The 14,500-nt window shown below is 36.6% G+C and overlaps 1 protein-coding gene across 15 annotated transcripts in view; it reads left to right on the top strand.

Moving 5' to 3' along the window:
* SSX2IP (SSX family member 2 interacting protein) overlaps positions 1-10,521 on the top strand; it is a 46,700-nt gene extending 36,179 nt beyond the window's left edge. For 9 of the 15 annotated variants that reach the window (XM_035252021.3, XM_017974884.4, XM_078332340.1 and 6 more), the window contains 3 exons: positions 2,528-2,642; positions 3,675-3,840; positions 7,429-10,521. In XM_035252021.3, the coding sequence (XP_035107912.1) occupies positions 2,528-2,642; positions 3,675-3,840; positions 7,429-7,603 (456 nt within the window). In that variant the 3' untranslated portion in view covers positions 7,604-10,521. Of the gene's footprint in view, positions 1-2,527; positions 2,643-3,674; positions 3,841-4,580; positions 4,776-7,428 lie in introns of all 15 variants that reach the window. The other 6 variants (XM_078332343.1, XM_035252024.3, XM_078332345.1 and 3 more) reach the window with 2 other exon arrangements.
* The last annotated feature ends 3,979 nt before the right edge of the window (positions 10,522-14,500 follow it).

Below are 14,500 nucleotides of genomic sequence, written 5' to 3'. Positions count from 1 at the left end.
TTTGTCTTCTAATACAATACAGATATAAGTACTTTGTTTAAACTAGAAACTTAAAAGTTGGAAAACAGGGAAAGAAAATTGATAACAGATAATTGTTCTATAACAGAATATGTTTGGACACATAGAAAATATTCTTTATTATTATGTCTTTGCCACCCAGAGAGATACATCACTATTTAGTGAATTCTTTGACTGTCTCTGTGGCTTCCTTTGTGATTTCCTGAATCAGATTCAGCTGCCATGTTTCTTATTTCTCATGTTATCATCTTTCTTGGGTTTCTATTCAATTTGCTGTCTTCCCTTCTTGAGTAATTTTTTTCATAAATAGTGCATGAGTGATAAGCATTCTGAATTCCAGAATATTCAAAAATATATTCATACTTGATTGGTTTGGCAGGGTATAGAATTTAGATTCTAACTTTTTCCCTCAAAATTTTGAATTACTTCATTTCTCCTAGTGTTTAGTTTTACTGATGAGAAGGCTGATTATAATATACCTGTGTTACTTTGTAGAAAATTGTGTTTTGTTTTTTATCTCCTCTCTGGAAGCTTTAGTATTTCTATTCTTTTTTTTTTAATTGTACTAACCACATTGTAGTAATTGCCTGTTTATACGTCTAACTCTTTTTGCAGGCTTTTCATATCTTTTTTTTTTTTTTTGGGACGGAGTTTTGCTCTTGTTACCCAGGCTGGAGTGCAATGGTGCAATCTCGGCTCACTGCAACCTCCACCTCCTGGGTTCAGGCAATTCTCCTGCCTCAGCCTCCCGAGTAGCTGGGATTACAGGCACGCGCCACCATGCCCAGCTAATTTTTTGTATCTTTAGTAGAGACGGGGTCTCACCATGTTGACCAAGATGGTCTCGATCTCTTGACCTCATGATCCACCCGCCTCGGCCTCCCAAAGTGCTGGGATTACAGGCGTGAGCCACTGCACCCGGCCGCTTTAGTATTTCTATTCTTAAAGTTTGGAAATTTTACCAGGGTATATCTGCAGAGTTCCTTTCAGCCTAAAGATTCTGCATTTCTTTAATTTAGGGAAATTTTCTTCTTCATTTTTTCCTTCTTTGACTTCTCTGTGTTCTGGAACTCTTGTTAGACACACGTTTGGCCTTCTGAATATATATCTACAGGTCAACTTTTGTTCTCAATTCTGGGATATTCTCTTACCTTTATCTTAGGGATCACCAAATTGGCCTTTCAGGGTCAGTTTTATTAATCATTTTAGCCATGGAGTTTTTGTTTTAGAATTTATCTTTAAAATTTTCTAATGCCATTAATTTTTACTTTTCTTTATCTAACATGATGCTGTTTTACGGATGTTGATTAATACTGTCTGATAATATGTGTTACATTTTTTAAAAAGATTTCTCTCACAAGTTATCTGTTATCCATAGTTTTCTATTTATCTTGACCTTTTTTCTGTATTATACTATTAGTTTTCTTCAAATGTCTGGTGATGCGTGGTTCTATATTAATGTTTATGAATGAAAGACTGATTGTTGCTTGTTTTAAGTAGCTGACGTGGATTTCCTCTGTTTTATCAGTAGCTATCTTCAGGAAACAACATTTGCACCTGCATCGTCTCCTACCCATTTTTGAACCCATATTCCCCACATTACTCCAAGAGATAATCTTGCTACTTTGCATATCACTCCCAGTTGCCAGGTGCCTTTCCCTGCATGAGAGTTTTTCTCCGTGTGGTCACTGGGGACAGTGGGCATAGTGAGGGATGGGAGGGGAGGCATGCAGGACCTGAGGGATGATAGGGAATTTAATTTAGGATTCATCAGCTGTTCAGAAGGGGGAGATTTGACATAATTTGCATATGCCCTCTTGTGGTTTAGTGATGGTGGCTACCAGTACTGATAGATGGCTAGAGGATGAGAGAAACGCTTGATGAAGCCATAGGTCCTTTTCTCAAGTGACTAATTAACAATATAGACTGTTTTCTTTTGTTTGTAACTTCATAATGTTTTCTGTGTTCAGAAGTTATGCTAATATTCTGTTTAATTTTTTGCATTGTTCATTTGAACTTAAAGTTGATATAAAAACAGTGATGGTTGGTTTATTAGGTGAAACAGATGAATTTCTATTATTTTAGGTTTCTTTTTGAGACAGGGTCTTGCTGTGTCATCCAGGCTGGAGTGCAGTGGCGCTATCTCGGCTCACTACAGCCTTGACTTCCCAGGCTCTAGCCAGCCTCCATCCTCAGCCTCCTAAGTAGCTGCGACTATAGTCCTGTGCCACCATGCCCAGCTAATGTTTGTATTTTGTGTAGAGACAGGGCTTTGCCATGTTGCCCAGGCTGGTCTTGAACTCCTCAGCTCAAGTGTTTCACCAACCTCAGCCTCTCAAAGTACTAGGATTACAGACCAGAGCCAAAATTTTTTAGGTTAACTCATTTGACATAAGAAGCATGTACAGATAGCCAGAGAGCAAACACAGATAGCTAGAGCAATTATGTGAAATGGCAACTGTGTGGATGTTGAAATATTGATCATAATTTATTTAATTTATTTTGGTAGAGAAAGGCATTTGAAGAAGAAAGAGCCAGTTGGTTAAAGCAGCAGTTTTTAAATATGACTACCTTTGACCACCAGAACTCAGAAAATGTGAAACTTTTCAGTGCCTTCTCAGGAAGTGAGTACTTTATAAACTTTTTAATTTGAACATGCATATAAATTAAATCATTTACATATTACTGATACAAAATACTGCATATTATTAATAAAAAACTTTGGAATCGCCAATAACAACTCTCTAATTATAACTAAAAATCAACTTTTTTGTTTTGTTTTTGGGAGACTGAGTCTTGCTCTGTTGCCCAGGCTGGAGTGCAGTGGTGTGATCTTCGCTCACTGCAACCTCTGCTTCTTGGGTTCAAGAGATTCTCCTGCCCCAGCCTCCTGAGTAGCTGGGATTACAGGCGTGTACCACCATACCCAGCTAATTTTTATATTTTTAGTAGAGACGGGGTTTCACCATATTGGCCAGGCTGGTCTTGAACTCCCAAAGTGCTGGGATTAAAGGTGTGAGCCACCACACCTGACCCAAAAATCAACTTTAATATTTTATTTACTGTAGTCAAAGTGGGGATGAGAGGGGGACTGTGCATGCCCAAAGTAACTTTTGTTGTGAGTTTGTAATAATGTGAAGTTTCGGAAAATTTACCTCTGGAAATTTTTTTTTTTCCAAGACAGAGTCTCACCCTGTCACCCAGGCTGGAGTGCAGCTCGGCTCACTGCCTCCTCAATGTCCTGGGCTCAGGCTGTCCTCCTTGCCTCAGCCTCCTGAGTAGCTGAGACTGCAGGCACACACCAACATACCCAGATAATTTTAAAAAATTTTTTGTAAAGACGAGGTCTCATTATGCTGCCCAGGCTGGTCTCGAACTCCTGGGCTTAAGCAGTCATTCCACCTCAGCTTCCCAAAGTGCTGGGATTACAGGTGTGAGCCACCCCACCCATCCTAGAAATACTTTTAAAACTAGATCCTTTTAAATATATGTGGACTATGCAACAAAAATAGCAAGATTAATGATATTCAAATTAATTTGTTCAATCTCTTACCTGACTCAGAACTGCAGATGAATCATCCTGGTGATTATTTACCCTCACTATATTTAATGCCTTACCATATATACTGCCTTTTTCCTTCCTTGTTTTAAAACAGGTTCTGATTGGGACAATCTTACAGTACACTCGAGGCAACCGCAAAAGAAGCCTCACAGTATGTCTAATGGGTCTCCAGTCTGCATGTCTAAACTTACTAAATCTCTTCCTGCTTCACCTTCCACTTCAGACTTTTGCCAGACACGTTCCTGTATGTCTGAACATAGGTATTTGTCTATAGGTGATCTTTTCACATATTTCTAAAAATTGCTGAAGTTGCTCTGCAGGAAAGGTGGTGTGTGTGTAGTATCAGCAACAGTAGAGACTTTGGAGAGGAATTAATAGATGATTTATTCATTCTGCAAATATTTGTTGAGGGTCCAGTATATATAGACACTGCTGGATGCTGGGAATACGAGAGTGAACAAGTAGATCTGTTCGTTGTCTTTTTAGAGGTAAATCGTATGTATGTATGTCTTTTTATTTCACATTTAAGATACAACTTAGAATACAGTCTTAATTATAGGAGTTAATGTTTAAAGTGCTTTAATTGTATTAAATAGAAGGATGTTGTTTTGACAGTTTTTGTAGAGTACATATCTTAAATTTTTTTTTCTGGCATGCCCATTTTATTGTTGTTGAAGGGCAAAGAACTGAAAAAACCTATTCATCTTGAGTGATAAAGATCTGTGCCCAAGGATGACAGTGTAAAAATACGTGGCTCTCCACCGTAGGAAACCCGTATATTGCTCTTAATTGCTGCATTTTGATATTTTCCTCTATCTCAAGTTATTAAATCATTTTCTGAGATAACAACAATACTCTACTTCAGAGCCAGTTCCAAGTTTAGTTTTAAATGAAGCAGAGGAAGCAGGTAGAGCATTCCTAGTAAGACAGAGAATAGAAAAGATTAGAGAGATAAGTTGGGAAGTGTGGTGATAATCTCTTTGCTCTTAATTAAAAATAGGAGACAAGGGCCTTGGAAAGCGCCAGTCAGAGCTGAAACAAACTTGGCCTGTGCTAGAGACTGGAGTGGAACTAAGTGTCAAATAAGCCAGCTGGCCCTTGGGCCAAGAACTATGAAATAGATGGAGTTTAAAACAAGAAATGAAACTTAAAAGGAGGAGGAGAACACCCTATAAGTTATGTTCACTTTTAAGAGGTGAGGGGATTAGGACCCCAAGTAAGTGTTAGAGGGAATGAAAAAGAGAGCTAGGTAAGAGCACTCTAGCCAAGTGTAGGTACCCTGAGGTGGGACACACTTCATGCATTTGTGATGGTGAGCATAGTGAACAAGACCTAGAGGTGTGAGATGAGGATGGAGAAATGTAAAAGTTCAAATATGCACAGATACAGAGAGAATCAGATCATGAACCCATGTGTACCTGTCACTCAGGTTCAGCATTTACTAACTCATGATCAGTATTGTTCATATGTAATCCCACTCAGCTTGCTCTCCCCACCCCAAACACATCTGGGATTTTATTTACAGAATATTTTAGTGTGCATTTGTAGGTTAAATATTGTTCTAAGGGGAACAGAAGAAACATTAGTTTTAAGCAACAGAGCGAAAACAAGTTTTATAAAGAGTACTGTTTTATAACGTCGAAAGCAGATTGTAGGAGTCTGTAATATAAACCAGGAAATTCAGTTAGGAGGCACTATTGGAGTGGAAACAAAAGATGATGGTAATTTGGACTAGGGTCATAATGTGAAGATAGAAATGCTTGGATTTGGGATTTATTTTGAAGTTAGAGCCAATAGTTGAGTTGGATATGGGAAGTGAACATTTATTTTACAGTCAAAAGATAATGTGTAAGCTCCTAGTATTTTCTTACATAGAATGTTATTCAGACTTGCAGATTTGACCAATCAGACCTATCTATATAGATATAGATGCAAATTCTGCCACCATTTACAAAGAATGCATTTTATATCTAAGAGATAGCATAATGTAATTGTCTCAATTGTTTTTATATATTTTAAATATTTAGCTTTTTACATAATTGTTTTTAGTTATGAAATATTTGGCATAAGTATTTCTTGAAGGCGTTGTTTTGTGTTTAATAAAGTTCAGCATTTAGTACCTAAATCATAGGGAGTTGCAAGTGAAGTGTTAATATATTAGAAGCACTGAAAAACAGTACCTAGTTACATTATAAACATTTAGTGACAGACTATGAAAATAAAAATATAGGCCATGCACGGTGGCTCACACCTGTAATCCCAGCACTTTGGGAGGCCAAGGCAGGTGGATCACGAGGTCAGGAGTTCAAGACTAGCCTGGCCAACATGATGAAACTCCGTCTCTACTAAAAATATAAAAGGTGTGGTGGCGGGCACCTGTAATCCCAGCTACTCGGGAGGCTGAGTCAGGAGAATCGTTTGAACCCAGGAGGGGGAGGTTGCAGTGAGCCAAGATTGTACCACTGCACTCCAGCCCGGGTGGAGACTGTGTCTCAAAAAATAAATAAAAAATAAAAATATATGTAAACAAATATAAACATGCTTTTCTGTTTCTGAATGCTCCATTCAACAACACCAGTGGTATAGAAACAATTTTGGAGCTTAAAGGAATTCAAGCTATTCATTGTTAACTAGCCTCCAAGAATAAAGCAAACAGAAAAGAGTTTTATAACTAATAGGGAAGCTGTGATTCCTGACATGGTTCTTTACATTTTAAATTATTTGATAAATTTGGTTCTCTTGCTCCTGAAGCATTTAGATCTTGGTTTATATTAATAATAATATTACAACAAAATAATTAGGAGTATTTGTAGCTAATTTCTACAACATCCTCATTGCTCCTTCACTGTAGAATGGAATTTTACATAAAGGCTGTGCCTTAAATTCCGGGCAAGGAGACTTGTGCATAAGTTACTTACAAAACTTAGTTTAATCATTTGTACAGGGATTATGATGACTTATAGTAATTTAGTCATCAGAATCCCTGTACAAATGATCAAACTAGGCATGCATCATTAATCCCAGCTAATTTTTGGTAGAGATAGGGTTTCAGGCTCTTCCTGAATTCCTGTTTGGCTGCCTCAGCCTCAGCCTCCCAAAGTACTAGGATTACAATTGTGAGTTACTGCTCCCAGCCTTTTTTTTTTTTTTTTTTAAAGTAAAATTTTAAACTAGGTTTTTGGTTTAGATTTTTAGAATTAAAAGGAACTTAATATTTTTTAAAGATTGCCACAGTATATGGTTGAGTTAGTAAACAAAAGTCACAAGAAGTGTACCTTTAGAAAAGTTTTTAAGAAAATTACCTAACATATTCACTTGATGAAAAATGTATTATTGTTGGTTCAATTGCATAGATTTTAGAGTTACCATTTTAGCAGATTTATTTTGTTTTGAGGCTGATTGAACCAAAACCATCTCACTAGAGAGTCTGGTCTTTTAGCCACTTCTGAAGTCACTCATTAAGTTTCTGTCTTGGTGGATAGATGAAAGGATGCTTTAACAAGTAGACATGTAAAGAAAGAAAGCATTACAAGATAAATAATAGTGGCAGAAAAATGGAGACATTTGGAATATTAGCTTTCAGAACCCTTAAGCTTCTCTACCTTAAGCTTCAGTTGGACAACATGCATCAAAGTAGGCTAAAGGGATAAATAAATAGATGAATAGATAGGATAAAAGTGATAAATTACACCATTTTGTAACACTTTAATGTTTTTGATCATGTGTCCTCCAAATTTATGTAAATTAGCACAAGACATGGAAGTGATGAGACCTTAGACATCAGGCATGTATACAGTATAAAAGGAGCAGAGGAGAGTCACTAAGATCTGCCTTTCCTTTTCCGACAGTTCAATCAATGTACTGAATATAACTCCTGAAGATATTAAACCAAATCAGGTTGGAGGAGAATGTACAAATCAGAAATGGAGTGTGGCATCAAGACCTGGATCACAGGAAGGTTGCTATAGTGGATGCTCCTTGACCTACACAAATTCTCATGTAGAAAAAGATGACTTACCTTAGACATGTGGACTGGAATTTTTTTCATTAACATATTCATCAAATCTCACATCTAAGTTGAAACAGGGTGTGTCATAAAGTCAATTATCTCTAATAACTTAAGATGGTCTAAGTCGTTTGTTTGGACTTCCCTGTCTTCCCCCAAAGAGTTGAAATGTTAAATCTATTTAAAAGGATATAAAAGCTTTGGATATGTATTTTTAGTAACAGAAGCATCTGGTTCTGTGAATAAAGGAATGTATAGATGTTTGGATGGAAACAAAAGCACTAGAATGAGTTTCCTCTTATAGGTATTAAAAATAGCACTTTTAGGAAACTGATTATTGTAAATGTTTAATTTTGTCTCAAATATAATTGGCATTGGAAGTTTAGCCTTTACTTGAATGTATACTGTAGATTTTTAACAAAGCGAGTTCTATATTTATTATGTTTAGTGTGATTTGAAATTACCTCTTTCATATGTTTTAAATAAAGTGAAATTTATGTATGTTTTGTACATAGATATACATGATTATGTTAAGAGACTTTAAGATTTTAAAGTTTCACACCTCCATAAGTATAGTATTTCATGCCGGTAAAAATATTTTAGTGATATTCTGTTTACAGATGTATTAGGACCATTGATATCATTACATTTAAGAATTCTTTTTAATACATCTGGGCAATAAATGTTTAAAGCTATTCCATGAAGTCTTTAGATAATCAACACTCCTAACATTACATTTTTGAGATTTTTATGACATTAGATTTTTATTTTATATATGTAGGATATTATAATTTTTAAAAGGTCTATTGATAGAGGAATAGGGGCAAGACAAAAGTACCGTTGAATAGAACAATTTAAGAAATTGGTTTAAGATATTGGATAATAGAAGATATTTAAGATATCTATATGGTGATATTTTCCTTATGAGATGGTGCCAGTATAGTAATATCTGTACTAACTAGGGCTTTGTATTTGTTGTCAATAATTTTTTTAATACTTTTTTAATGAGGTATTTACCACTAAAGAAATATGATAATGTAAAACCATCAAATTTTATAATTGAGATATTATGATACTCTGGAAAAACGTGCCATTTCATTTTCAGAAAACTCCTAGGCTCTCTTCAGTCTCTAATGTTTCTGATTGCATGTTTCTTCATGAAAAGTATATTGTTGTTTTGATAGTATAATATAAATATAGGCTCAGCTCTTCCCCAGGATTTTCATCAAAAAGCTTTAAGTGCCTAACCCTGCTTGTCTCTGTACATAGACGCCTGCACAGATCCAGTCCTTGCTAAGTATTGTAGTTTAGGCCCATTTACCTTCCCCTTTACTAATAGTTCAGCCACTTACATGCAGTCACCCTGTTTGTGGCTATTTTAAATTCGTATGATTAAAAAAAAACCTATTTGTGTTATTCATTCACTATACGTTAACTATGTAACTCTTTGGAGTTGCCTAGCAGCAGCCATTTTTTCAGGGCTGATAGGATATCATTAAGAGGATCTTATGAGACATTAGTGGATATATTCATAATACAGTAACCATATTTATAGTCTCAAGGAGCTGGCTCTTGAGCATTAGTCACTCACTACCTTTAGCTTGATGCATGGTCACTTCTTTGCTATTTAAAATACTCTACATGGTACAAAATATCACAGACACTACCATATTCTAAAGGAAGAAATCTAGCTGGGATGTGTTTATTTTTTTGCTTTATGGCAGTAACATGGTCAAAGAAAGGCAGGCACAAATTTTAAATACAGTTAATGAATACATTTGTCAAGAATTTCCCCCCAGGGTTTTGCATGGTATACTTTGTAAGAAGTAAACATTCTGATTTTTAAAGTAAATCTCATATTTCATGACAATGGAGGTCATCTGTTTTTTGTTTTCTGTTTCCATTTTAAAGTGGGTTGAATTCTCAAACTGGAAAGAAAAGTTCCTTGAAACTTACTTTAAAATATAAAGTGTGAAAGAAACAGCAGAATGAAAGCCAAACTCATTATACCCTCGATGTCTGTATAGATCCAGAAGTTGTACATTTTACTTAACATTACTTTTGTTGAACATTCTAATTCCAAAATGATCCCCAGTCACTGTAATCTCAGAATGTTGGAATGATGTCTTATTTGAAAACCCCGGACTCCACACATAAAACTCCTAGGATTTTGCTTCCCATCTCTTTCTAGGTATTTGTGGGCAATGTACAAATAATATAGCTGTGCTGATCTCACATTTAATCATGATAGATGATGGTAATAGAGTGCACTTCATTTGTAAGTTCTCCTGATAAGTGTTTTCTTGTTTATCAGTAATGTAAATCTGAAATATTTTATACTTCATTTGTTTTTACATGGCATATATCCATTCTGAATTTTCAAAGCATAAAAATGTCAAAGAAAAATTGAGATAAACATTTTGTTTACTATTAAATGTTTGCATCTGCAGTCTGTAATAAGAAAAAAATTATGACTGAAATTTAACTTAAATAGCATTTTCTTATAGAAGCAATGTATTAAATGATTAGATATGCAGGACAGTTCACAGCAAATTGTTTAGCTTGTGGCATAATTGAAATATTGTTATTTGGAAAGAGTTTTATATTTCCTACCTTAGCTAACCAGAATTGTTCATAGGCTTGTGATAATATGGTGTTGTGGGAAAACATATTTCATGTGCATGATGAATTGAGCACTATGAATCTCATCTTGCCTGCCCCTGGTGGAACATTTGAAAGCCCCTAGGACCCCAGGAGAGATGTTTTTGCAGCATGTATACCTGGAACACACTGTGAGTTAGCAAAACCCTGCTGTGATAATGCTGTTGTACAAATCTGCAAGTATATTGCCTAATATAAGTCATGTTCTTATTTCTAGATTGGCTTTAAAGTAAGTATGGATTGTGGAAGTCTAGTAAATATACTATTCCCTGTGTTTGTCCATTTTCAGTCTTTTGACAGGCATTTATGAAGTACCTTCTGTATGTACAGGCTTACTACTACTTTCCCATCCTTGGAGGTATGAAGACAGATAAGCACACTGCCTGCTATTGAGAATCTGAACTAAGTGGAAGACCAGCTACATTGTAATAAACAATGGTAGATGCTACTGACACATTCAGTCTGTTCATAAAACATGGACTGGTGGGTCTGCTCCAGGGCCACATCCCTTTCCTAACAGTAACATGGCTAGCATTCCATTTATAAGTCTTAGCATTATTTCCTATATGAAGTGCTATGTAATAGATGATTGTTTTGCTAGATTTTGTTTTCTACAGTCAAAATGTTGACTTGCAAAGGATCATAGGATTTTCTCTCCACAAGAACATGTATTATCATGTAGTAGAAAAAGCATTCTCTTGAACTCCTGACCTCAGGTGATCCACCCACCTCAGCCTCCCAAAGTGCTAGGATTACAGGTGTGAGCCACCGTGCCCAGCCTTGAAAAAGCATTCTCAAAAATTTGAGATAAGGCCATGCAGATAAGAATGAAATCAGTCACTCTAGTCCTTTTGCTAAATGTAGTGTTTTTCAAGCTGGATGTAAATTAGAATGGGTGGATATTGATTAAATTATTTAGTTTATATAAAATTGAATGACTGGTTGAGGGTTTTTGAACATTTACAAATAATGGATTGCTGAGGTCTTAGAAGTACTGTAATGTCAGTGACATACGAAGCTCCTTGATAAAGATCCACCTCAATATTCATATGTTAAGCTTCAGAAGTACATGTACCTAGTATAATGCTTAATAGCACAGAATATTTGTTGATGAGAAATACGCTGATGAAACATATTTCTTTACTGGAATGAATGGGCTATAAATTTGAGGTTAGAATCCTTAACTCCTTATCAAGAGGGTGGGAACCTTGTTATGATTCTTTATGCATGTGTATTTCCAACCCTATCTCAAATCCTTGCATATAGAGTATCATGATTAAGTAGGTTATGCCACAGTTAACAAACATTAAATCAGTGTGGCTTAATACAAAAATTTATGTCCATTGCGGACTGGGCAATCCTCCATTTTTAGCTGTGCCATCTGGAACACATGGTCTCCAACATTGCCAAATCAGAGAGGAGCAGACTAGCAGATGGTGTAGAGTATTTTTAAGAACGAGACCTGAAAGAGACATGCCTTCCACCTACAGCTTCACCGCAAACGAGATTGGAAGGTATAGAACATGTAGCTATTTGGTGAGCACGGTGAGCACTTATAATCTGCTACTGAATGTACTTGATGCTAGATATTTCATCCGTGCATATTACTCTGCAAGGGGTTTATTGCTGATTATTAAAGCAAAAATTCTTAATTTTTGCAAGGAATGTATTCTAAATCTTCTCTTACACTTTCTAGCCTTTTAATAATACAAGTTTCTGAATGTTCAAATGGTAGTTCTACTCATTTAGTTATTAAAGTATCTTACAGTGCACTGAACACTTATTTTTCAACTGTCAGAGAATCTTAACCTTCTTATTTTTAGTGAGTTGATAACAGATTCAGGTGTTAACTGATGAACCCAAGGTCACATAACTGCTATTAAGTGATAAGACTTTAACCCATATGTGAGGTTTGCTAAGTTTCCACCTTTTCCCACACTGCTGCAATGCCTGCTTGTAGAGCTTTTTAAATGAAATTCTTTACCCATTAGCTGCCACGTATAATCTACATCAAAAGTAGTGATCATTTGGTCCATGTGCAAGACTTGGCCTCATTTTTTTTTGTGATTGGTTACCATGGCCAGTCTATTCAGGGTTCCACCACTACCTATTTGCAATTAAGGTATTAAGAGTTTTATTGAAATAGCTAATTTAGTAGTTTGTGATACTCTAAAGGCCATTGAGTAATCTGAAGTTACGTCTAGAGCACCTACAATTTGTATGTGTGTGTGGTGACAGTGTCACCCAGGCTGGAGTGTAGTGGTGCGATCTTGGCCTCACTACTGCCTTGATCCAGGCTCAAGCACTCCTCCCACCTCAGGCTTCCAAGTAGCTGGGACTACAGGTGTGCGCCACCATGCCTGGCTGGTTTTTTGTATTTTTTGTAAAGATGGGGTCTCACCATGTTGGACAGGCTGATCTCAAACTCCCAAGCTCAAATGATCCTCCCATCTTGGTCTCCCAAAGTGTTGGGATTACAGGCGTGAGCCACCGCCTCTGACCAGCTTGTATTTTTTTACCCTGCCTTTTTGTTCACTCTTGGCAGTGTGTGTACCGTGTCCCACTGTGGCTACAGTCACAATGACCAGAAATACTTCATTTTGTCCAAAAGGTTCAGTAAACTTCTGGAAACATTTTATTATGAAAAATACAGTAGTGGAACATGTGAATATTTTTACTCAATTTTAGAAGGAAAACAGCTGATGTAGGGCAGCTGGATATTTTCCAGTTTCCCTGTTGCATCTGCATTTAGATAGATTTTCTTGTTTCTGGTCCGTTGTGACAGTCTCATTCCTGTTTACAGTGTTCCATTAAAACAAACCATACCCAGCCTGCGCTGACTCAAGCCTGTAATCTCAGCACTGTGGGAGGCCGAGGGGGTGGATCACTTGAGGTCAGGAGTTCAAGACCAGCCTGACCAACATGGTGAAACCCTGTCTCTACTAAAATTATAAAAAATAGCCAGGTGTGGTGGCACACACTTGTAACCCTAGCTACTCAGGAGGCTGGGGCAGGAGAATTGTTCCAACCCAGGAGACAGAGGTTGCTGTGAGCCAAGATGCTGCAACTGCACTTCAGCCTGTGTGACAAAGTGAGACTCCATCTAAAAAGGAAAAAAGGAAACGTTTGCTTATTCTCTAGAATCCTAAAACAACTAGAACCTACCCTCTATTCTGGCTTTTTGGATCTGATTCCATTATATATGGTGTCTAAACCAAGGTGGTCAGTTGTTCATCCCAGCCAGGCATAAGGTCAGATAGCTGAGTTCCCTGGGTTTAGACTCTGTTAGTGCTTAGCCATGACGACTGTGGCTGGTTTTGTTAACCTGTAAGTATAGTTCTTACTTGCCTATAATGTGCTGTAATTTATTTACCCTACCTTGAGATTTTTTTCTTCTGTAATTCTCAGCCCAGAACTATTATTTCAAACTAAACTTGTATTTCACATTTTTAATTAGTGAAGAGGCTCAATGAAATGCAATTTTCAAATAGTCATCCAAGAGTATCAAGCTTTTGTGGAGTATCGATTTAATTTCTAACCACTTTTAGTCTTTCTTATCTTGAAAATCTCTTTTACCTGGATAACTAGTTGATTTGGTTTTCTAGTTTTTTCCTCTTAGGCAAAGAGGTATTAAATAATATGGAAAATCTCTATAAATTCAATCTCAGTGAAATTAAACTTTTTCAAACAAATAGTTTTTCAGATTCTTTGTAAATGCCCCAGAGAAAACTTGAAATCCAATAGCAAGCTGCACAAAGCCTTGGCACTTACGTTCTAAAGAAGCCATTTTTATCTTAAACCATGAAACATTTTAACTGGAATTTTAAAAATTACATCGCCCTTTTATTTCTGAAGCACTTGTCTTCGTTTTTGTCAAGGGCAAAGATCTGAGAAAACAACTCGTAAATGCTTTTTGTTGTTGTTACTGAGACAGTCTCACTCTGTAGCCCAGGCTGGAGGGTGGGGGCGTGATCTCAGCTCACTGCAGCCTCTGCCTGCTGAGTTCAATCAATTCTGCTTCAGCCTCCCAAGTAGCTAGGATTTCATGCATGCACCACCGTGCCCAGCTAATTTTTGTATTTTTAGTAGAGACAGGGTTTCTCCATGTTGGCCAGGCTGGTCTCAAAATCTTGACCTCAAGTGATCCGCCTGCATCAGCCTCTCAAAGTGCTGGGATTACAGGCATGAGCCATTTTAGCTGGCCTCATAAATGCTTTTAACTGAAATTCTTTGATAAGGAACAAAAAGACTAT

The sequence above is a fragment of the Callithrix jacchus genome, chromosome 7 (genome assembly GCF_049354715.1).
Source record: "Callithrix jacchus isolate 240 chromosome 7, calJac240_pri, whole genome shotgun sequence".
Classification (NCBI taxonomy): domain Eukaryota; kingdom Metazoa; phylum Chordata; class Mammalia; order Primates; family Cebidae; genus Callithrix; species Callithrix jacchus.
The sequence above is the reverse complement of the archived record's forward strand: the minus strand, read 5'-3'. Positions and strand labels throughout refer to the sequence as shown.